General features: G+C 36.9%; 1 protein-coding gene across 2 annotated transcripts; it reads left to right on the forward strand.

Annotated features, from left to right (window-relative positions):
* Nucleotides 1-18,227: 18,227 nt before the first annotated feature.
* Nucleotides 18,228-24,574, forward strand: LOC109809651 (uncharacterized). 2 transcript variants are annotated; one of them, XM_020373022.3, is made up of 7 exons: nt 18,228-18,693; nt 21,388-21,625; nt 21,749-21,939; nt 22,026-22,261; nt 22,669-22,912; nt 23,004-23,111; nt 24,265-24,574. In XM_020373022.3, the coding sequence occupies exons 1-7, from the start codon at nt 18,475-18,477 to the stop codon at nt 24,385-24,387; spliced, it is 1,359 nt and encodes a 452-aa protein (XP_020228611.1). In that variant the 5' UTR covers nt 18,228-18,474; the 3' UTR covers nt 24,388-24,574. The 2 variants fall into 2 exon arrangements, with proteins under 2 accessions (XP_020228611.1, XP_020228612.1); XM_020373023.3 differs by lacking the exon at nt 18,228-18,693 and adding an exon at nt 20,308-20,701.
* The last annotated feature ends 332 nt before the right edge of the window (nt 24,575-24,906 follow it).

Raw genomic sequence — 24,906 nt, forward strand, 5'->3', positions numbered from 1 at the left:
AGTATAGTTCTATGTCTTGGATTATTTTTGCATGCATAGCAAAATCAACAAGTGTCAATGATGTAAAAAAATTATTAAAAAGAAATTAAACATACAGATAAGGCTTATATAAGGAATCAATTTCCATTGGCTAGAATATAGAAAGCATTTTTTTCTACAGGCGCTTTCTATAAGATAAACCAAAGACAACACTTTAACATAAAGTGTTGTCTTTACATTCAAAGATAGAGAGCACTTCTTTGAAAAAGTGTCATGTAGGTACTTGGACATAGATAACACACTTAAAAGGAAGTGCTTTGTATTTGCATATACATAGATAACGCTTTTCTAGAAGTGTTATCTATTAATAGACATCGTTCAAATAAAGAGTTCTTTTTAAGTGTTGTCTATCATTAAAATAAGCGTCATCTATTGATATTTTTGGCGTGGTGACCATTAATTGATGAACAAGTTTATGAATGAGTAAAGAATTTAAGTGTGGTACTTGGAAAGAATAAAAAACAACCAACTAAGAAAAATATATGGAAGAAAAGGTCAATTTTTTTCTATCATACTACAAGATGTTTGATGTGAGACATTGTATAGATGTCATGCATGTGAGAGAGAAAAAACGTGTGTGACAATGTTATTAGAACACTTATTAACACTTAAAGAAGACAAAGAATAGTGTAAATGCTAGTTTAGATTTGGTTGAAATGGATATAAAAGAATAGTTAGTTCCATGGGTTCATGGTAAGAAGATATTTTTGCCCCCAATATGTCATACGTTGTATAAAAAAGAAAAGGAAATTTTTTATGAGTGTTTACAAGGCATGAAGATCTTAAAAGTACCGTGCAAAATAATGGAATTATGGTGGTGGCTAAATCATAACATTTCTCAACTTCTAAAGACTCAAACCTGGTTACAACATCTTTATGTTACTTCAAAGTCATTCAAGACATTTGATTGGTCGATTACACAACTTTCTATATATAATGATTGTTAATTAATTACTAAGCATTTACTAACAAGATTATTATATATGCAATTCACTTATGACATTCCCAACGTTGACTCGTTAAAGAATAAATAGATTAGTTATGTGAGACAATGATGGAGGAATTTTAAGAATCAACTCAACAATGAGTACATTTTTGGCACCGAAAAAAAAACTTATGTATATTATTAGTATCTTGATCAAGAGACTTGGGATAGATTTCACGAGAGTCGACTCTCACCAAAATTTCCAATAATTAAGTCAATTGATCATCACTAAAATGATTTATTTACACACACACATATATATATATATAATGTTATTATTAATTAATTTTGTGTTTTTATTATGTATATAACAGAAAAGGAGGAAACAAGCACAATAGCTAATTATTTAAATTATAACTTTTACTTAACATAATTTTTTTTTCTAAGATCTTTGACCTATACAAGTATTACAACTAATTCTTAAAAGAATTTATTTAAACATGCATGTACCTTTTATTATAATCTTTCAAACTCTAGTTTGATTACTTTACAAATCGATCTTAGGTGTTGACATTAACTTTCTTCTTTATCACCTCAATTCGCTTTTGTTTATGTACCCTAAAACTTGCTAGGTGACTTTAAAAATTAATCTTTAAGAGAACTTGATTACTTTTTACACTTTTGCTTATGTACTTTAAATTTTAAACCCTAGTCTATGGCTTTAAAATTCGACCGTAGGATGGTAATTTTTTCTTTCTTCACTTTGCTTCATCATCTTGATACATTTGCTAATTAATGTACCTCAAACCTTAACTAGTGGATATGAAAACTCATTTATGACGATGACTCTCTTGTTGATTACCTCGGTATACTTTTGCTTATATACCTTAATCTCTAACCAATGACTTTGAGAATTGATCTTAATTAGAGGGATAATATGATAATTTTTCACTTTGTTTTGTCATCTTGGTATACTTTTGCTTATATACTTCAAACCCTAGCTAATAACTTTGAAAGCTGACATGTAAATACAACTTTTTTATTAATTAAAATATTAAAATATTATAAAGAAATGTTTTAATAATAGTTCTAGTTTTTTTTTTTAAAATGTTATATATATATATATATATATATATATATATATATATATATATATATATATATATAAATTTAAGATTATTAGTAACTACATAAATAAAAAATATATATTTTGTACAATTTATTTAAAATTATTGTTTTAAAAAAATTAAATCTAAACTAAATTTTTATAAATAAAAAAATTATATAATTTTAACGAAATAATAATTTTGTCAATTAAACATTTTTTTCATCATATCATATCATTATCTAGTTTATGTTGAATGCAGCAACACATTTGTACAGGTAGGGGGGTTCGGCCACCACCCTATCGGCCGCCGAATGGCAGAACCAGGAAGTCGAACGCCAATCGGCCATCAGGATCGGCCTATCATCATTTGGTACTCTTAATCAAAGATTAGGGGTTAATTAGTCGATTAAGGTGTATTACCTAATACGGTAAATATGTTGCAGGGCCCATGGGGTCCAGGGCCCATAAATGTCAGTATAAATAGCTCAGGTCAAAAGGTAACGTCACTGTTCATTAATTACCCTAGATATTCGTGCTTGTCCTGACTTGAGCGTTGGAGTGCCTTTTGCATGTACCAACCCCTTCACCAGCGTATTGGATCGGAGCTCTCGTTCGGCCTTTAGACTACTAAAATACTTAGTGTGCCCATCAGACAGGTACATTTTGGCGCCCACCGTGGGGCCGAACTGAGACGTTTGTGAAGATTAATTGAGCGAGACAATGGCGATAACAAGGAGAACGAACACGGTAGAACAACAACCTGAGGAGGAACATGTTGAGGTGGTGGACGAGACCGATCTCTCTGAAACTGTCCGTCTATTGAAACAGGAGATGGCCGCGATGAAACAACAGCGGGAGAAGGATGCAAAGGAGCTTTCAGCCTTAAGAGCCGAAAACGAGGCACTGAAAAATGATCCGTCATGGAAACCCACTCAAGTGACCAACACGCAAACCCAGGGGTCCTATCAATCTTATGAGGTCCATACCTCGGCTCCTCATGCCTCGACAGCAGCACCTCCAAGAATCCCTTCGGCTCAACCTACTGTTGGTCGTCCTGCAGACTTGGCCACTATTAGATCGCACAGTCACCCTTTTACCCCCTCCATTATGCAACTCCCTTGAATGGATAACTGGAAATCCTTGCCCATTGATAAATATGATGGTACAACAGATCCTGATGAACATCTGGATGTTTTTTGACGCAGGTGACGTTGAGCACAACTGATGATGCTGCACTGTGCCGGATCTTTCCAACGTCTCTCAAAGGCAGAGCCCTGAGTTGGTTTACTCGGCTCCCTCCTAACTCTATTGACTCGTTCAACACCTTGTCTGCTCAATTCACCATTCAGTTTGCAACGAGTCGCCCTCACAGCTTGACATCTCTATCTCTGGTCGACCTTCGGAAAGACAAGAAGGAGTCACTTCGAACTTTCATGGATCGGTTTAACAAGGCAGCATTGGAAATCCGAGACCTCAACCCTGCCGTGGCACTCCATCACCTCACAACGGCATTGAAGCCAAGGCCGTTCGTCAACAGTATTTGTAAGAAACCCCCTTCGGACATGAATGATCTACGAAGGAGAGCCGACAAGTATATGCAAATGGAAGAGTTGGCGGAATATCGTAATCAAGCACGAGCTGAACCAGTAAATAAGACAGAAAAGCAAACCGAACAACCATTCAGAGGCCGAGGCAAAGAAATAGCACTAAGAGATCGGCCCGTGTGTGGGCCGAAATACTCTCATTATACACCCTTGAACACCAGCAGGGCAGCAGTATTAGAACAAGCTCTCGCGTCCGAAGTACTGGCAGTTCCGAAGAGAGCTTCTACACCACCACGTGCTGATACCAACAAGTCTTGTAGGTATCATCGTAATCGTGGTCATTCCACCGAAGAATGTGTTGCTTTAAAGGATAAGATTGAAGATTTGATTAAACAAGGCCAACTGCATAATTTCGTTGATCGATCAGGCTCATCTCGGCCTCACTCTTCATACCAACCTCGGCACCAGGATCGGCCTACACAGAATCGTTTTGATAGGCCTCGTCGTGAACGAAGCAGGTCGAGAGACCGGAAGGACGACCCGGCACCTTCGCATAGGAGAGTCATTAACACAATCGCAGGTGGATTTGCGGGCGGGGGCTCAACTTCTTCAGCCCAAAAAAGGCACCTGCGAGCCATCCGATCGGTTCACGCTGTTGATAGGCAACCTTCACGAAGATTGCCAACTATAACTTTCACTGATGCTGACTTTCAAGGCATTGATCCAGTGTAGGACGATCCAATGGTGATCAATGTAGAAATCCACAATTGTATAGTCAAGAAAACATTGATCGACCAGGGCAGTTCGGCGTACATCTTATATTGGAACACCTTCAAACAGTTGGGTATCTCCGAAAAAGAGTTAATCCCTTATGATGATCCCTTGGTTGGCTTTGCAGGCGAAAGGGTAAGCACCAAGGGGTATATTAAAATTTTCACTCGTTTTTGTGTTCACGAGCAGGAAAGCAGGGAAATTCAAATAAAGTATATTGTGGTAGATGCTAACACATCTTATAACATCCTCCTCGGCCGGCCGTCATTGAACATGCTAGGGGCAATTGTTTCAACACCGCACCTAGCAATGAAGTTTCCATCCGATAAGGGAAAGATCGTTACAATCCACGCTGATCAGAAAGCCGCACAAGAGTGCTATTTCGCTAGTTTGCGATTATCTCCTATTGAAGAGAGAAATTCAAAGTCCAAGAGAGTTCATGCTGTTGACCCTTCGGCGTCGGTGGAGGGACTAGTTTGGGACCTTGACCCAAGAATGAATGACGAGGAACATGTAGAGCCAATTGAATCAAAGATTCAGCTACAAATCGAGTCGCATCCAGCACAAGCCACATACATTGGGGCCGATATATCTGAAGAAGATCGTTCCACCCTGTGCCGGATAATAGTGAAAAACAAAGATCTTTTTGCATGGATACCTTCTGACATGCCTGGCATAGACCCGAATGTCATGTGTCATAAATTATCAATTTGTGCCGAAGCAAGACCGGTTGCTCAGCGTAAAATGAAAATGGGAACGGATCGGAAACTTGCAGTTGAGACAGAGGTTGCCAAGTTACTTGAAGCCAGGTTTATTCGGGAAGTTCACTACACCACTTGGTTGGCAAATGTCGTAGTGGTGAAAAAGCCGAACAGAAAATGGAGAATGTGTACTGATTACACTAACCTCAATAAAGCGTGCCCAAAAGATGCTTACCCACTCCCGAACATCGATCGGCTAGTTGATGGTGCCTCTGACCACAAAGTCCTCACTTTTCTCGACGCTTATTCGGGGTATAATCAAATCCCCATGCATCCCTGCGATGAGGAAAAGACAGCCTTCATAACTGACTCGGAAAATTATTGCTATCAGGTAATGCCCTTCGGGTTGAAAAATGCAGGCGCAACTTATCAGAGGTTGATGAATAAAGTTTTTCGACACCAACTCGGTAGGAATATGGAGGTGTATGTCGACGATATGGTTGTCAAGTCCGGAAACCTTGCTCAACACGTAGTTGACCTTTCGGAGGTGTTCCAACAGTTGCACAGATATGATATGAGGCTGAACCCTGAAAAGTGTGTATTTGGTGTATCAGGTGGAAAATTCCTCGGCTTTATGCAGTCGGCAAGGGGTATTGAAGCCAATCCTGATAAATGCATGGCAATCATCAACATGGTGAGTCCCCAGAACCTCAAAGAAGTTCAAAAGTTAGCAGGATGGCTCACAGCTTTGTCAAGGTTCCTCTCATGTTTAGCCGAGATAGCGAAACCCATCGTTGGATTGTTAAGAAAGGTGAAAAAGTTTGAATGGTCGATCGAATGTGAAAAAGCGTTTCGGACGTTGAAGGAACGTCTCGGCTCTCCTCCCATCCTTTCAAAACCTGCTCCTGAGGTTGATATGGTGGTCTATTTATGTGTATCGAATGAGGCAATCAGCGCCGTTTTGATTCAAGAGAAAAGGGGGCAACAACCCATTTATTTTATTAGTCGCATGTTACAGGAGGCCGAGACGAGATATCAGTTCCTAGAAAAGGTGGCGTTAGGACTTCTTCACATTGCTCGACGCCTCAGATAGTATTTTCAGAGTCATCGTGTCATAGTTCGAACTGACTGCCCGATCGCCAAGGTTTTGCGTAAACCAGAATTAGCAGGGCGGATGATGGCTTGGTCGATTGAACTATCAGAATTCGACATTAGTTTCGAACCACGGGGTCCGGTCAAGTCTCAATACTTGGCGGATTTTGTTAATGAATTGCAGCCGAAGGGTCACTTTCTGAGTGATTTGTGGACTGTAGACCCCTAAAATTGTCTGGGTCGGAAATAAAGCTCAAAGACTCTCGAAGACCGAAGGAAAGTCAGCCGGAAGGACTCCTGGAAGACCCTAGGATGATTCTTTGTAGGTCTAGAAGTCTTAGAGTAGCTTAGAATAAGGGTGTGCGAGGATTGGAGCTCAATACACCCTCCTAGAGGTTCAGTACGGCCGTACTGAGCCATTTGAACTGCAATACGGCCGTAGTGAACTCAATACGGCCGTACTGAAGTTTTTGAACTTCAGTACGGCCGTACCAAATTCAATACGGCCGTACTGTAGTTCAAAAACCCAGTACGGGCCGTATTGCGCCTCAATCCTATAAATAGGACGTCATTTGCACGTCCTCCCACACTTTTTACACACTTCTGGACCCTCGTGCTAAGTATTCTTGGGTTTTTGAGCTATTCTCTGCCCTAGAAGTCTCTCCGAGAGCCAATCCGACGAAGTTCTTGAGTCATGAGCCATTAGCTTGAGACTCGAACAAGTCGAAGGGAAATCTCTTTGATTTCCATAGTAAAAATTATCTTTAGGGAAAGGAGCGAGCGGACGTGTAGTGGGAAGGAGTGCCAAAAAGCCTCCTAAACTTCGTTTTGAATATATAAAAGCCCGCTTCGAAGGTTTCTTTCCAAATCCCTTCTTTTACCGCTTTTATTGCTTTTTGATTGTTGCATTGCATGTTTAGAGCTTTCATCATGTAAATATTTTACTTATAATCGTTTCTAATAAATAGGGGTAATTTAGTAACTTTACGCTATTATTTATGAAATAATCTGTCATAGGGAACCCGAAAGGGGCGTTGTGGGGTGCTAACACCTTCCTCACTGTAGACCCCTAAAATTGTCCGGGTCGGAAATAAAGCTTGAAGACTCTCGAAGACTGAAGGAAGATCAGCCAGAAGGACTTCCAGAAGGCCCAAGGAGGGTTCTCTATAGGTCTAGAGGTCTTAGGATAGCTAAAATAAGAAAAGTGGGAGGAAAGAAGCCCAATACGGCCTCCCAGAGGTTCAGTACGGCCGTATTGAACATTTTGAACTTCAATACGGCCGCACTGAACTCAATACGGCCGTATTGAAGTTTCTGGACTTCAATACGGCTGCATTGAATTCAATACGGCTGCACTGAACTTCAATACGGCCGCACTGAACTTCAAACGGCCGTATTGAGGTTTTTTGAACTTCAATACGGCCGTATTGAATTCAATACGGCCGTATTAGTTCAAAATTTCAATGTTGACCGTATTGACCCTCATAAACTATATTGAGCCTCTTCCCTATAAATATGACGTCAATGGGACGTCATTTCACACTTTTACACTGAGTTTTGACTCCCTCCTTGAGTATTCTGGGATTTTTGAGCAGTGTTCTGCCCTAGAAATCTCTCTGGGAGTCGATCCGACGAAGTTCTGGAATTCCGAGCATTTAGCTTGGAGATTCGAACCTAGTCGAAGGGAAATCCTCCGGATTTCCATAGTTAAAATTTTATAGGAGCGAGCGAGCGGGCTTGTAGAGCGAGGGAACGCCAAAAAGCTTCCCAGTTTTACTTGAATATAAAAGCACGCTTCAAAGGTTTCTTCTTAAGTCCTTCCTTTTACTACTTTCTGTGTGTATATTTAAATCTATCATCATGTAGATATTTAATTTACAATCGCTTATAATAAATAGGGGTAATTTAGTAATTTTGAGCTATTATTTAATAAATAATCCGTCATAGGGAACCCGAAAGGGGCGTTGTGGGGTGCTAACACCTTCCCCACACGTAACCGACTCCCTTACCCAACTCTGGTTGTAATGGCCAAAGTTGATTGCCTTATCCCTTTTTCCAATGTTTTGAGTAAAACATTGGTGGCGACTCCAAGAACCCTTCTTTTTACGAAAACCACTAATCCATGGAGGGTCCCGCTTGGGATTAATATGGATTGGTGAGCCTTTTAATAAAATTGCTCGTTTGACAAGGTCTCAGTTTGAGAATAAGTCATTCTAGCAATCCATATTTTTAAACAAATAAAAGAGTCCAACCATCCTTCGCGAATGCCGAAAGCCCGTTTCGGGCCGGTGGCGACACTCACACGTAACCGACTCCCTTACCCGACTCTGGTTGTAATGGCCAAAGTTGATTTGCGAAAATCAATTGCCTTATATCTTTTTCCAATGTTTTGAGTAAAACATTGGTGGCGACTCCAAGAACCCTTCTTTTTGCGAAAACCACTAATCCATGGAGGGTCCCGCTTGGGATTAACATGGATTGGTGAATCATTTAATAAAATTGTTAGTTCGATGAGGTCTCAGTTTGAGAATAAGTCGTTCTAACAATCCATCATCTTTCAAAACTTAAAAAGAGTCCGACCATCGTCGCGAATGCCAATGTCCGTTTCGGCGGGTGGCGACATGGACGATGCATGTGGACGGCTCTTCAAACAATCAAGGTAGTGGAGCTGGTATAATCCTTGAAGGACCAACAGGGCTGACTCTCGAACAATCATTGCGGTTTGCGTTCAAAGCTTCGAACAACTAAGCCGAGTACGAAGCAGTGTTGGCAGGTTTAAGACTTGCACAAGAGATCGGGGCCAGACGATTGGTGTGTTGGACCGACTCGAAAGTCATAGCAGAGCAAGTAAATGACAACTTCCAGGTTAAAGATTCTAGCTTGTTGAAATACTATCATTTGTTTCAAAGAATGCGGAGTACTTTTGATGAAGTCCAAGTAAGGCACACGCCGAGAGAACATAACGAGAGGGCTGATCAGTTAGCTCGGTTAGCAAGCAGTACTCGGAAACCTGGACAGTTACGAACTACACTTCACCTAGACCTTACAACTTCGAGTGTAACACCTACAGAATGCATGACGGTTGGGGAGCCCACTCGAACATGGATCACCGATATAACAGATTACCTTGAACATGGCAAGGAGCCATCTGACCCATTTGCCGCCAAAAAACTCCGAACACAGGCAGCCAGGTATTCAAATGTTGGAGGAGAGTTATACCGCAGAGGTTTTTCGGTCCCACTATTGAAATGTATTGATTCGGTACAAGCGAACTATGTCTTGAGAGAGATTCATGAAGGAATGTGAGGTTTTCACTCAGGAGGACGAACCCTAGCCACGAAGGTGCTTCGGGCGGGGTATTATTAGCCAACCCTCAAGGATGACTGCGCAAAATTTGTTAAGCGTTGCGTGTCATGCCAACGGCACGGCAATCTTATTCATGCTTCAGCTGAAGAGCTACATGGTATTAGCTCACCTTGGCCATTTGCAATGTGGGGCATGGATATCCTCAGACCATTCCCAATTACTAAGGGCCAGTGCAAGTTTTTATTAGTTACTGTAGACTACTTTACAAAATGGGTCGAGGCTGAGCCGTTGGCCAATATCACAGCTGCCAATGTCCAGAAGTTTTTGTGGAAGAACATCGTTACTCGCTTCAGCATTCCACATGCCCTCATAACTGACTATGGTCTGCAATTCACCGATCAAAAACTCAATCGATTTATTCAAGATCTCGGCATTAAACACATGTTTACGTTAGTAGAACATCCGCAATCCAACGGTCAAGCCGAAGCGGCTAATAAGGTGATCCTCACTGAGATAACGAAGCGATTGGGAGACGCCAAGGGAGCTTGGGCCGAGGAATTGTTAGAAGTCCTGTGGGCTTATCGGTGCACACCTCAGTCCACAACTAAGGAGACACCTTTTCGGCTAACATATGGCACTGACGCCATGATCCCTGTCGAAGTTGGGGAACCATCCTTTCGGCGACAACATTTTGATGAGGTTACTAATGAAGCATCGCTCCGAGCCGAAGTCGATATGATTGACGAAGTCCGCACCAAGGCCCAAATCATAGCTGAAGCTTGTAAACAGCGAATGGTCAGGCGATTCAATTCTAATCTCACCAAGAGAAGCTTCAAGGAAGGAGATTTGGTATGGAGAGTTCAGGGAACGGCAAGACGTAATCCACGGGAAGGAAAATTGGCAGCAAATTGGGATAACCCATTTCGAGTCCGACACAGCCTCGACAACGGTGCATATAAACTTGAAGAGATCTCGGGCAAAGTCATCCCAAGAACATGGAACGCATCACATTTGAAAACATACTATAGTTAGTTCTTGTAATACGATGACAATGTAATCACAAGAGTGCACTCTTTTCCTTGATCGGTCTTTTCTTCCCTTATAAAAAAGTGAAAAAGGTTTTGGCCGACAAGGTTTTTAACGAGGCACATCATATTAATGAAACACATTTCAACTCATTCTGTGTATTATCTTCATTCAAGCTGTTACAAAAAGGCTTCCCTCCCGAGTTGATCAACTTGGCCAAGGATGTGCCTTCGGAAATTCACGCAAAAGGATTCCCTCCCGAGTTGATCAACTCGGCCAAGGATGTGCCTTCGGAAATTCACGCAAAAGGATTCCCTCCCGAGTTGATCAACTCGGCCAAGGATGTGTCTTCGGAAATTCACGCAAAAGGCTTCCCTTCCGAGTTGATCAACTCGGCCAAGGATGTGCCTTCGGAAATTCACGCAAAAGGCTTCCCTCCCGAGTTGATCAACTCGGCCAAGGATGTGCCTTCGGAAATTCACGCAAAAGGCTTCCCTCTTGAGTGAATCCACTCGGTCTTGCCTAGAAAGCAACGCAATTCCGAGTGAATCCACTCGGTCTTGCTCAGAAAACAACGCAAATCCGAGTGAATCCACTCGGTCTTGCTCAGAAAACAACGCAATTCCGAGTGAATCCACTCGGTCTTGCTCAGAAAGCAACGTAATTTCGAGTGAGTTCCACTCGGTCTTGCCCAGAAAGCAAGGCAATTCCGAGTGAATCCACTCGGTCTTGCTCAGAAAGCAACGCAATTCCGAGTGAATCCACTCGGTCTTGCCCCAGAAAGCAATGCAATTCCGAGTGAATCCACTTAGTCTTGCTCAGAAAGCAACGCAATACCGAGTGAATCCACTCGGTCTTGCTCAGAAAACAACGCAATTCCGAGTGAATCCACTCGGTCTTGCTCAGAAAGCAACGCAATTCCGAGTGAGTTCCACTCGGTCTTGCCCAGAAAGCAAGGCAATTCCGAGTGAATCCACTCGGTCTTGCTCAGAAAGCAATGCAATTCCGAGTGAATCCATTCGGTCTTGCCCTAGAAAGCAACGCAATTCCGAGTGAATCCACTCGGTCTTGCTCAGAAAGCAACACAATTCCGAGTGAATCCACTCGGTCTTGCCCCAGAAAGCAACGCAATTCCGAGTGAATCCACTCGGTCTTGCTCAGAAAGCAACGCAATTCCGAGTGAATCCACTCGGTCTTGCCCCAGAAAGCAACACAATTCCGAGTGAATCCACTCGGTCTTGCGTGGAAAGTAAAGCATTTCCGAGTGAGTTCCACTCGGTTATGCTAAGAAACCAAAGCATTTCCCGAGTGAGTACTCACTCGGTTTTGCTTAGAAAGCAAGGCAATTCCGAGTGAGTCCTCATTCGGTCTTGCTTGGAAAGTAAAGCATTTTCGAATAAGTTCTCACTCGGTTTTGCTTAGAAAGTACAGCATTTCCGAGTGAGTCCTCACCCGGTTTTGCTTAGAAACCAAATAATTTCCGAGTGGCCTTCACTCGGTTTCGCTTAGAAAGCAAGGCATTTCCGAAGTGATTTCCACTCGGTTAGGCTAAGAACGAGTCTATTTAAATGATTGTTTTTGCGGTCTTTATTAATCAAGTATTCTTGGCATAATATTGCTAAGTCTTAAGTTGACAGAAACAATTCAAATCCACGTTCATTCAAAAATACACAAAAGGGTCGAAAGAGAAAACATCATTTCATTAAAACAGTGGAGGCTCTATCGGCCCACCGTCTACAAAATCAAGGTGCTCCTACAACTAATCCTCTGGGTTGCCGACTGGGTCATCCTGAGTATGAGTTTCGGTCTCCCCCTCTGGTTCGGCATTAACATTCTCTTGGTCTTCATCTTCACCAGACGAAGCATCTGCATCCTCGTCTGACTGAGGGACAGCTCTCGGCTCCGAATCATCAGGATTCGCCCCCTCGGCATCTCAGCAAAGGACATAAATGACCCTTGGTAAAAATATTGGGTCATGTCGAACTCAAAGTCCTCATGGAATTGGCCGAAGTGCTTGGCCTGCCGAACAGCATGTTTGAATCCAGCCTCGTGCTGAGCAACGATCTTCTCCTTAGCCTGCTCTTTCAGGCGATTGTATTCGGCTTGGGCTATCTCTGTTCGGCAGCGCTCTTCATTGACTGCCTTTTGTAGATCCAGGCGAAGAGTGTCATTCTCTCGCCTAACAGAATCCAGCTCGGCAGCCAACTCGCGATTTTTGGCCGTTGCTTGTTCGGTGACCAAAATAGCTTCGGCTGTGGCCTTCTCGACCTCCTCAAGACTTTGTTTCAGATGCATCACCTCGTCGACAGGCTCCATGGCTAGGTGATGATCCAAGGCCAACGAACGCGCTTGCATCTCGCAAAAAAGTCTCCACTTGGTTCTTGTCTCCAAGCTGGCCAAGAACTCCTGCCCGAACGGCAACACAGCATCGGACCAAATCAGGGTATCGGCCGATACATCATCACTCAGAAAAGCCGGAGACATTAATTGAGGCGGCACCACAATCACGGTCCGATTGGGTGATCCCTCAGGCACCGATTTAGCCTTCTTCGGATTCCCTGATTGTTCCTCGGAACCCTTCCTCTTCGTTCGCTCCCGATCGACCTCTTTCCCCTTCCTCCCCTTCTTTTTTTTCCGTTCGGGCGAAGAAAGCTCTCGGTTATCTTGCTCACGTTGGGGAGTGCGTGCAACAGTCGAAGTACCAACACCCCCGATTTGCTTAACCTGCTTCACTCGCGCGGCCAACAGGTTGCGGATGTTAAGTTCGTCAGCTCCACTGGACACCATAATTCCTGCAAAAAGATAAAAGTAAACATCAATAAGAATTTATCCGATAGCCGAAATAGGATGGATAACGTACCTATCAGGTCGTTCTCCCATTGGGGAGACTCAACCAAGTTAATTAGAGATTGGGGCGGCAAGCGCCGAGGAAGGCGGAGTAACAGTTTCAAATCTTTCCGTTCTTCAGCCGAAAGCAGACTCTTCGGTACTACATCGTATGGCCGAGGGGCACGCGTCCAGTATAGAGGAAACATGCTTCTATCATCCTCACCAAAAGAGAAACGTCTCCCATTCGGACGAATGAATACATTGGCACAAGTGCTTGAAACCCTGCAATTGAGCCCAGCTGTTCGGATGTAATTGGGTTGGGGCAACGTTGAGAACCCTCAACACTCCCATCGTAAACTCATCAAAAGGTAGTTTTACTTTGAGATCCCGAAGGAGACAGTCATATATGTAGAACGATTCCATTTTCGCTCCACTTTGATCAAGACAAATTGTATCAGGGTTCGGAAAGGCATTGTTTCGGCACGACCGAATACCGATCGGATACGGATCCTCCTTAGCATTAAAAGTTAAGCAATTTGTATAATCTAGAAGGTTGGTGATATCATGCTTGTGTCTTGGTAGCGCGAATAGTAGGAGGTCACCTCCCCGTTCACCCACTCGTAGCCAGGCACCTCGGACGGACCATACCGTTGCCGATTCGACACGCGTTTCGACTTCCCCTAGACCTCGGCGCCCCCGCTAGTAGTAGTTTCCTCCGAAGATGTAGTTTCATTCGGCCTTTCGGCATGATCTGAAGACCGAACCACGCTAGAACGACTCGAATTACTGGACGATGCCCCCTCGGACGACAATGACCGAGAGCTACTGGCCGAAGAACTTTAAGAAGTATTAACCATGGCAATAAAAACTTACCAATTTCTTCACAAAACCACAATCGTTAGTCGGATCGGCTTCAGACCTTCGGCTACCACAATTCGGTTGAGAGCAATACGTGTGAATGGCCCTACCAGTCAGCTATTTATAAGCTCAAAAAACGGGCGGGAAAATTCAAGTTTTGAAAAAATGTAACCGTTCGATCCCCGAAATCCAACGGTTAGAAGTATGCAACCGTTCACCTTACCCTAGCAACTGTCTCCATTTTACCCTTAAAGAAAGCTTCACCTTCCTTCAAGGCTGGGGGGCAGTGTACAGGTAGGGGGGTTCGGCCACCACCCTATCGGCCGCCGAATGGCAGAACCAGGAAGCCGAACGCTAATCGGCCACCAGGATCGGCCTATCATCATTTGGTACTCTTAATCAAAGATTATGGGTTAATTAGTCGATTAAGGTGTATTACCTAATACGGTAAATATGTTGTAGGGCCCATGGGGTCCAAGGGCCATAAATGTCAGTATAAATAGCTCATGTCAAAAGGTAACGTCACTGTTCATTAATTACCCTAGATATTCGTGCTTGTCCTGACTTGAGCGTTGGAGTGCCTTTTGCAGGTACCAACCCTTTCACCAGCGTATTGGATCGGAGCTCTTGTTCGACCTTTAGACTACTAGAAGACTTAGTGTGCCCATCAGACAGGTACAACATTAAAAAAAATTTGGTTTGTTGTCTAGTGTATACCAAATACTGAATACAACTCAAGTTTTTTTTTTTAAATCGCACTTACCTCTCCTTGATATTTGTTTAAATGACACATAAATTTTTTTAAATTTTTAAAAATCATTCACCTCTCTTAAAATAATATCAGTAGTTGAAGTGAAAAAAAAATGAAAAAAAAATTATATTCTGTCAATCATGTGCACTAATACATGTGTATTCTTCATTTTTAAATTACATACAATATTTTGTATTCTTTGTGGAAATTTTCATTGTTCTTTAGTTTTGAAAATAATAATTTCTCAACTCATTTTTTACAATTATTTTTTAAAGTTGATATATTTTTAAAATCACAACACACATGATATGTAGGATGTAATTTGAGACCTAAAATTGAATAAGAGATCAAGTCTCATTCAATTATTAATATTTACATTAATAATTTATTCTCTTAATAATATATATAAATAATATTATCTTATATAAGAGGTTATATGTGTCACTGAAATAAATAAATTAGGGAAGTTAGTATTCACTTAAAAATTATAGGAGAGATATGTGTCATTTGAAAAGACATCAAGAGAAGCTAGTGTAATTTTCCTTTTTTTGTAGTCATGTTATTAGTACGGGATATCCATCGGCTTCGTATAATGAGAAATTTTTCCAATACTTCGAATAAAAAGTTTCTGTCATTCCTCCTTTTAAGTGTCTTTCTATAGCATGCTACCGCAAATGAAATGACAAAGTTTTACCATATTCTTTTCCTCAAAGTTTAACATATCACTAAGTTTATATGAACGGCTTAAAAAATTTAATTGGATTTTAAACTAAAAATATAATTAAATACATTATTTTTTGTTAATTTTGTAATTTTAATCTTGAAATTAATAAAACTATCACATATTCTTTTTTTTTTTTTTAATTTTCAAATCACTATAAACTACGGGACTCATTTACAAAAACTCTAAAAAGATCATAACTCACTCACAGTATTTTTTTAAAAAAATATTTAGAAGCCTAATAAAAAAAATTTCTAAAAAGTTAAAGTGATCTCTACGTAGGCACGAAACTCTAATAATCCATGATAAACTCTATTAATTATTTGTTGTTAAATATTTGTTTGGATAAATTTATTCATGTTTAAACACTTTTAAAAAAATATTAAAATCAAGGCTAAAAAACTAATTTGGTCCCTTATATATAATAATTGTTTGTTTCAATTTAGTCTCACTTTTATTTTTTGTCTTAATTTGGTCCCTAATAAATTAAATTGTTACAATGTCAGACTTTCGTCCAAATTATTTAGACAGAGTTAACTATTGGCCACGTGGATGTCACGTGGAAGTTACGTAGATGCCACGTGGATGTCAAATTTTATCATGCATTTGGAACTGGAACGGCTCGTTCTGGTTGCACTCATGGTGTGTAAATTTTGCATCTGGAACGGCCCATTTCAGATGCATTATTTAACACCAACGCGTGTAGCAGAACGGACCGTTCTAAAACCAGAACGGGCCGTTCTGGCTTCCAGAACGGGTCGTTCTGGATTCAGAACGCGCCGTTCCAGAACGCCAACCAACATAGTGCACTAGTGTGATTCAAAAATCGAAAGCAAACCATTTACACATACACAATTTTTTTTATCTAAAAAATAATATATTTTAAAAAATAAAATTATATTCTAATATATATATATATATTTAAATTATCGTATGTATAAAATATAAATTTCGAGGAGTTATTCATTGATCTGATATTTGTCAAACTTTTGTACTTTCTATTTATTGTTTATGTTGATAAAAAAATTAAAATTGAAAATTTATATCACATATTAAAAACATCTTTATATGATAAATAAATTAAACTTAATTTTTATAAGATTTAACATATTTATTTATATGTTTTTATTAGTGTTAAATTATTATTAAGTAGGTTTTTAAGATTGTTATGTAACCAAACATTTTAAAAAAAATGTCTATGACAGATAAATATATAATAATTATAACATATTTTTAACAACAATTAGGTTTAAATCTGTTAAATTATAATATAACATAATCTGACCTAGTTTATTTTCATCCTTAATCATAATTGTAGATATAAAAACTTGTAAAAAATAACTATAATATATATTTATACTTTTAAAAATTATATGTGAAATTTTTAATATTACAAATATATGAATAAGTATTGTCCTCATGATCTAAAATTTCTGGATATAATGGCATTCTGGGACCAGAACGGCCAGTTCTGAAACTAGAACGGGACGTTCCGATTTCAGAACGGACTGTTCTGGTTCCAGATGCATGACAAAAATTTGACATCCACATGACATCTAGGTAGCTTCCACGTGGCATCCACGTAGCATCCACGTGGTCAATAGTTAACTCCGTTTAAATAATTTGGACGGAAGTCCGACATTGCAACAATTTAATTTATTAGGGACCAAATTGAGACAAAAAATAAAAGTGGGACTAAATTGAAACAAACAATTATTATAAGGAACTAAATTAGGTTTTTTAGCCTAAAATCAAATAATTTTTTCTATAAATTAAAATTAACTTTGTATAAGTTAATTTATATTAAAAAAAATTATATTAGATTTTTCTAAAAAAATTTCTTCTTATTTTCTTCTTTACACTCACACATAACCTATGCGACACGGATTTACCACAAACGGTGTAATATTGGGGGTATACATCACGATCGATGTTCTTATTTGTTTTGAACCATTGAAGTCATGTACACATTCCTTTCCAATGAATAAATATGATTAAATACATTATTTTTTATTAATTTTGTAATTTTAATCTTGAAATTAATAAAACTATCACATATTCTTTTCTTTTTTTTTTTTAACTTTCAAATCACTATAAACTACGGGACTCGTTTACAAAAACTCTAAAAAGATCATAACTCACTCACAATATTTTAAAAAAAAAAATATTTAGAAGCCTAATAAAAAAATTTCTAAAAAGTTAAAGTGATCTCCACGTAGGCACGAAACTCTAATAATCCATGAGATCTATTAATTATTTGTTGTTAAATATTTGTTTGGATAAATTTATTCATGTTTAAACACTTATAAAAAATATTAAAATCAAATAAATTTTTCTAAAAATTAAAATTAACTTTGTATAAGTTAATTTATATTAAAAAAAATTATATTAGATTTTTCTAAATTTTTTTAACTTTTTTCTTCTTATTTTCTTCTTTACACTCACACATAACCTATGACACGGATTTACCTCAAACGGTGTAATATTGGGGATATACATCACGATCGATGCTCTTGTTTGTTTTGAACCATTGAAGTCATGTACACATTCCTTTCCAATGAAGAAGAACCAAAAGAGCAGAAACAGCTAGTGGACTTTTCCAATCATGGCGTAAGTAGTGGTCCAGCTGAAGGCGCCAGAAAAGGGTGATGAAGAGTCAAATCAAGAGGCTTTCAATGGCTATAAAACGTAACTCGAAATGCAAAGATCATCAGAGTGGAACACCATCAAAAGAAGCTCCCTCACCACTGTTTTAATTTGTGCACAATATCATCTTTGAGATACTATTAATTGCTCATAACTAATGGCTCGGTATGGTCCAACACTAGTAGTGCCTATAGACTTGAAGAAGAAGCCTTGGGAGCAGAAACACCCTCTTCACAACCGGTGGCACCCAGATATACCCCCAGTTGCAGAGGTTAAAGCTGATCAACTTTTTAGAGTTGAGATGATAGATTTCAGTGGAGGAGCTATCACCAACAATCACACTGCTCATGATGTCAAGCATGTTGATCCCTTAACTGTGAGTTCTTAATACATCATGTCTTCAAGTATTATTAATTTACAGTTTTCATATCTATAGGAAATATATACTGTATACTATATAGTATTAAATATATGTATTGCTTTCGGCTACAATGAAATGAACACTACTCGATCTTACCCACATAATGATCACTCGTTGAAAGTATATTAGACCGAGATGATAATGGAGGGTTGGTGGGAAGTGACGGAAGCGCCTATGGGTTGGAATTCATTGTTAAAGGGTGATGAGGAAAAAGGTGATGGGAATCATATAGTTTCTAAAGAACTGCAACTGTTGCAGTTCCATCATCCTTAAAAAATTTCAACGAATCTTACTTTATTTATTTGAAATTAAAACAAACTATATTTTATTTGATGTGGATATATACTTTTAGAGTGTGTTAAAATAATAATTATTTGATTATTAGAATATTTGTTAGACAATTATCTCTAGAGAAAGAAATCAAATAAATATGCGATTTAATTAATTAATAGTATTTAAATTATTTGATTTACAGGAGATGTGTGTATATATAATCAATAATCAATGATTTTGGCTATACATATGTTAATTCTGTTGACAACGAATAAAGAAATAAAATCAAATAAATATGTTACAATAATAGAAAAAATATGCTTGGCATTAATATAGAGATTTTCAGCATATTTTATTTGATTTCTTTGATCGAAAACAATTGTCTAACAATAATATTGTTTGGATTTGACATAAATATAATTTAACTCTTACAAAAAGTCATCGTGCATGTATCTAAAATTAATATTTAGAGAGTTAAGAAAAGAAAAAATGTAATATGGCCCACGTTTTCTTGTCTCTTTTTATTCTTCCCTGAACCAAAGGCGAAAAAGTGTAACTTTTTTCTTTCATTCGATTTTACTCCAAGCAAAGTTTTTTTTTTTTTTAAATATAGGCTAAATTTTTTTTCTCTCTATTTTACCCATTTAAAATTTTGGTCCCTCTATTTTAAAATAAAAATATTTAATTTTTTAATTTTAAAAAATACAAAATTTTAGTCTTCTTGTTAAATTTAACTATAAAATTTTAATATTGAAACATATTTAAATATTAACATTTAATAACATAATATTAAGAGATGAAAAAAAAACATATAAATAAAATTTATTAATAAAATAAATATTAATTACTCACTAAAATAAATATAAATAAAGATTTTTTAGTATATTATTTTTTAATTTTTATATCTACATATCACATCATTAAATATTATGATATTTAAGTGTTAACAGGTCATCAAATAATATCAAAATTTAATAATCAACAAAAATCATATCAAATTAATAGTAGAATCAAAATTTTATATTCTTAAAAATAAGAATATTAAATATCTCTGTTTTAAAATGAAAGACAAAAATAACAAATTGATAAAAATAAATGATCAAAAATACAATTTAACATAAAATCTACAAACTTTATGAGAAAAATATGATAAAATGTAGTAAATAATAATCAGTACTGTTATGTGGTCCTATACTTGATTATTTTTTCACCAAACAAACATTATCTAAGACTAATTAATCAAACACTAATAACTTATATATTCTATCCAATTCAATTCTATTTCTATGCCTCAACGAATACGCACCACACTTTCATCGGTGACTACAACATTTTCGGAGGAACCAAAGTGTTGTCCTTCCACCAATGGAAAACAATCCCCTTCGTCACCTTAATGCTAAACTTTGAAATAACATTATCTAAAGTCTAGACCAAATTCAACGTTTCCAAAACATATAGTATCAGTTTGTCCATGGCGCCACCAACTCCAAGACTGGTTGTGCCAATAGACTTGAAGAAGAAGCCATGGGAACAAAAACCTCCACTCCATAACCGATGGCACCCTCACATACCACACGTGGCGGCTGTTAATACTGGTGAAGTCTTTAGAGTAGAGATGGTAGACTGGACAGGAGGTGCTGTTAAAGATGACGATTCAGCACTAGACATAAAATTTTTAGACCTCTCCACTGTAAGTACAAGTGATCAACACTACAAATTGTCCTAAACCTGATATTTAGATTTAGGTTTAACTAAGTTTTTAGTCTTAAATTTTTTCAAAATTTAGTTTTTAGTTCTTAAACAAAAGTTTGACTGGTCAAAGTTCCTTAACTTTTTTCAATTAATGTTTTTAGTCTGTGAACAAAAGTTTGAATCTTATTATTTTCATCTATTTCATGAAGTTTAAGGGACTAAATACCAAATTTTTAAAATCTTAAAAACTTTATATAGAGTATAAAAACCTTAATAGAAAAAAGATAAGGACCTTGGGGAGTCAAATTTTTGTTCAGGAATTAAAAACTGAATTTCAAACAAATTTAGGGACTAAAATATAATTAATTCTTAAATACAAATAAACAAAAAAAGGTCCCAATTATAGAACCCAAACAATTATTGGATAACATATGAAATAGATAGATGTGTTTCTTTTGTTTCTTTCTTATTGAGTTTAATTGTCATATACTATATATTATTGTAAATACTGTCATATTGTCAATTAATAAAAAATTATTATTTTTATAAATTTTTTAATGTAGAAGTCAATTTTTAGATTTAATCACATTATAAAATTATTTTTTTCTTATTTATTTTGTCAAGGAAGGCTATGTGATTTTATGTGATTAATAAATTTTGGATATGGTGGTGTAAATGGGCCAGGTCCATTATCTTAGTGGGCCGATCAGAATTCTGGATAATGATGGGATCCCTGCCAAGCCTGGAGATCTGCTTGCAGTTGAAATATGCAACTTGGGTCCTCTACCCGGAGATGAATGGGGTTTTACAGCAACATTTGACAGAGAAAATGGAGGTGGTTTTTTAACAGACCATTTTCCTTGTGCCACAAAAGCTATATGGTACTTTGAGGGAATATATGCTCATTCGCCTCAGATACCAGGTGAACATAATAATTGGTCACTTTAATCCAATGTTATGATACAAATATACAATACAATACATATATTTTTACAAGGCACTTTCTACATGTTTTGCTACTCACATAAATGTTTATGCTGGATAGGAGTACGGTTTCCAGGCTTAACACACCCCGGGATAATTGGAACTGCACCATCAATGGAACTCTTGAACATATGGAATGAAAGGGAGACAGATGTGGAAGAAAATGGTATTAAGTCTTTCAAACTATGTGAGGTTTTGCATTCACGACCCTTGGCAAACTTACCATCAACAAAAAGTTGTCTCCTTGGAAAGGTAATAATGGATCACGACAATGTCTATAAATTTAATTAATCTGATCATAAGTTTAGATTAGATCCCTTATCATTACATGCTTCCAGATTCAAAAGGGCACTACTGAATGGGAGAAGATTGCAAAGGAAGCTGCAAGAACAATACCAGGACGAGAAAACGGTGGAAATTGTGACATAAAAAACCTCAGCAGAGGAGCAAAGGTATACCTCCCAGTTTTTGTAGAAGGAGCAAATCTCAGCACTGGCGACATGCACTTCTCACAGGGTGATGGAGAGGTCTCATTCTGTGGTGCAATAGAGATGAGTGGTTTCCTAGAACTCAAGTTAGTGTAACTTCAGCATCACAAATATCTCCAAACTTTTTCACCTAACTTTGTCACTAAATGTAGTTATAGCTCTTGTTAAGAAATAGCAATAAAAGATTTTTATATAAAAAAAGTATTACTAACATATGCTCATAATTTTCAAAATTGATACATGATTGTTTTGGCTTAATCAATTGTCTCAAGTTTGAATCTTAATAATTATGCAGCTACAAAAAATATTCTATAGAAAACTTTGTCCTTATGATTTTTATGGTTTTAAGTGAAAAATAACAATTTTCAATATAATTGTATCATATTTTATTTATTGAGTGATTCTGCATAACACTACTCTTAAATATCCTCTGCACAAGGTGAGCATACTGGTTCACGTAAAGCTGATAACATTTTTTGATGGCATATATCAGGTGTGAAATTATAAGGGGTGGAATGAAAGAGTATCTTACACCAATGGGGCCCACTCCCCTGCATGTGAACCCAATATTTGAGATAGGCCCTGTTGAACCAAGATTCTCAGAGTGGCTAGTATTTGAAGGCATCAGTGTGGATGAAAGTGGGAGGCAACACTACCTAGATGCAAGTGTTGCATACAAGCGAGCAGTACTCAATGCCATTGACTACATATCCAAGTTTGGATACTCCAAAGAACAGGTTTAGTTATTCTTTCATTGCTATAGATACCATTTCTACATTAGAAATCAAAATGCAACCTATGACTGATTGCTAATATGTTGAACATCAGGTGTACCTCCTTCTGTCTTGCATCCCTTGCGAAGGACGAATATCTGGAATAGTCGATGCCCCCAATGCTGTGGCAACCCTTGCCATTCCAACAGCTATATTTGACCAGGTAAATACTCTTAATTATTCAAGCATGTGCCTAATCACTGGAGAAATTATTCGTCAGTTTATATATTCTTGCTCTTGGTGTTTTCAGTAAAATTAGTTTATAATTTGGCTAAAAATTTATAAATTAGTCAAAAACTTAAACTACTCAAGAGCTTAACAACATTAAGCTTTGATTGATTGAATTGAAAGAGTTTAATAAATTTAATTAATAAATTAGTTGATTAATATAAAATGACATTTTAACTATTTAATGATAAAAATGAGAGAGAAAATGTATAAACAAAATGATTTATATTTTATAAAGATGTAAAAAAAATTTCATGTAAATCAATAAAAATAAAAAATGAAAGAGAAAAAGTTAAGAAATTATAAATTATAAATTATTTTAATTAACTTGTAGAAATAAGTTATAAACTCTTTAAATAAACTCTTATACAAAATAAGCTTATTTTGGTTAAATTAATTTATAAACGGTCAAATGAGTTTATAGGTTTTTTAAATGTTTTTGGCAAATACACTTAATTTTTACATAATATATATTTAAAATTTTAATTTATGAGAAAAAATTAATAACAAACAGTTAAGAAAAAGTTAATAATTTCTAATAATTATCAATCTATGTAATCTTCTATGTTGTTATTTAATGCTATGAAGGTTTTACAATTGAGGTTGTAATTTTTGTTCTTGCTTTTTTTTTTTTTTTTTTGTAATTTGTACTAAAAAAAACTATCAATTACAAAGAACGGCTATTTATAACATTATTCCTAATCATAAGACATAAGAGTGTTATTTACTAGTATTAGTTTCTTCAAATTAACACGCTCGAGATACATCCATCCAACTCCAACCATAGCATAATCACGTGAATTGAAATTATTCACTTAATTATCACAACATCTGCGTCATTTTTATTTTTGCACATCAACAAACAGTATAAAATCACTAGAAGGAATACCACTACCAGCATCATTTGCTCAACACCATTGATATAACTTCTTGTACTATATATATCAAGCAAAAAGCTAGAGATCATTATGTATTCTCGGAACATATGCATGTTAGGATACCCGATTCACAGATTCAAGGATTATAATTTAAAACATTTTCATGTTATGGTAGACTACAATCAATTTTATCATTTTTTGTTGATGCAGGATATTCGTCCTAAAAATAACAAGGTACCAGTTGGACCCCGACTCGTAAAGAAACCAGATGTCTTCAAATGCACTTATGATGGGAACTTGCCCATTACAAGGAATCCTAGTGCCACACCATGATTCATATTAGCTACAAATCACATAATACTGTGACGTATCCCAGGAAAATAAAGTTAATATGGACATTTGTATCGTATGCTACGTACTGTTCGCTGGACAGTGGAAAGCATGTTAGTAATCTAAATTATAATAAAACATTAAAATCTGTTCAATACCAACAAATTGACTTACAATATGTTGTTATAAATATCTGTCCATTTGATTTTAATGAAAAAAATATTAAATAATTTTTAAATTTTATAAAAATTTATAAACTTCATCTATTTTATTAAAAAAATTGATTTAACTGTTAAATCATTAAAATTTAATGTAATTCATGAATTATTAAATAAAGTAATTCTGTCAAGAGTTACTCTTGGAATAAGTGAAATTTTACAATAATTACAATGCTTAATAACTTTCAATTGAATGATTATTTTTTAAAATCTGTCATTAGATAAAAAAATTATGTCTAGTACATCATATATATAAAATTGTATATTAATCAAAAATTGTTTGATACTGCATTTATATAAATCA

The sequence above is a fragment of the Cajanus cajan genome, chromosome 5 (genome assembly GCF_000230855.2).
Source record: "Cajanus cajan strain Asha chromosome 5, NIPB_CcT2T_4, whole genome shotgun sequence".
In the NCBI taxonomy this organism is placed as follows: domain Eukaryota; kingdom Viridiplantae; phylum Streptophyta; class Magnoliopsida; order Fabales; family Fabaceae; genus Cajanus; species Cajanus cajan.

What these genes read in the sequence shown, in the direction of transcription:
- LOC109809651 (XM_020373022.3), top strand. Translation starts at nt 18,475, where the DNA reads ATGGCTCGGTATGGTCCAACACTAGTAGTGCCTATAGACTTGAAGAAG. An exon ending in TCATTCGCCTCAGATACCAG is followed by an intron (nt 21,626 to 21,748) that starts GTGAACATAATA and finishes TATGCTGGATAG; the next exon opens with GAGTACGGTTTCCAGGCTTA. An exon ending in AAAGTTGTCTCCTTGGAAAG is followed by an intron (nt 21,940 to 22,025) that starts GTAATAATGGAT and finishes ACATGCTTCCAG; the next exon opens with ATTCAAAAGGGCACTACTGA.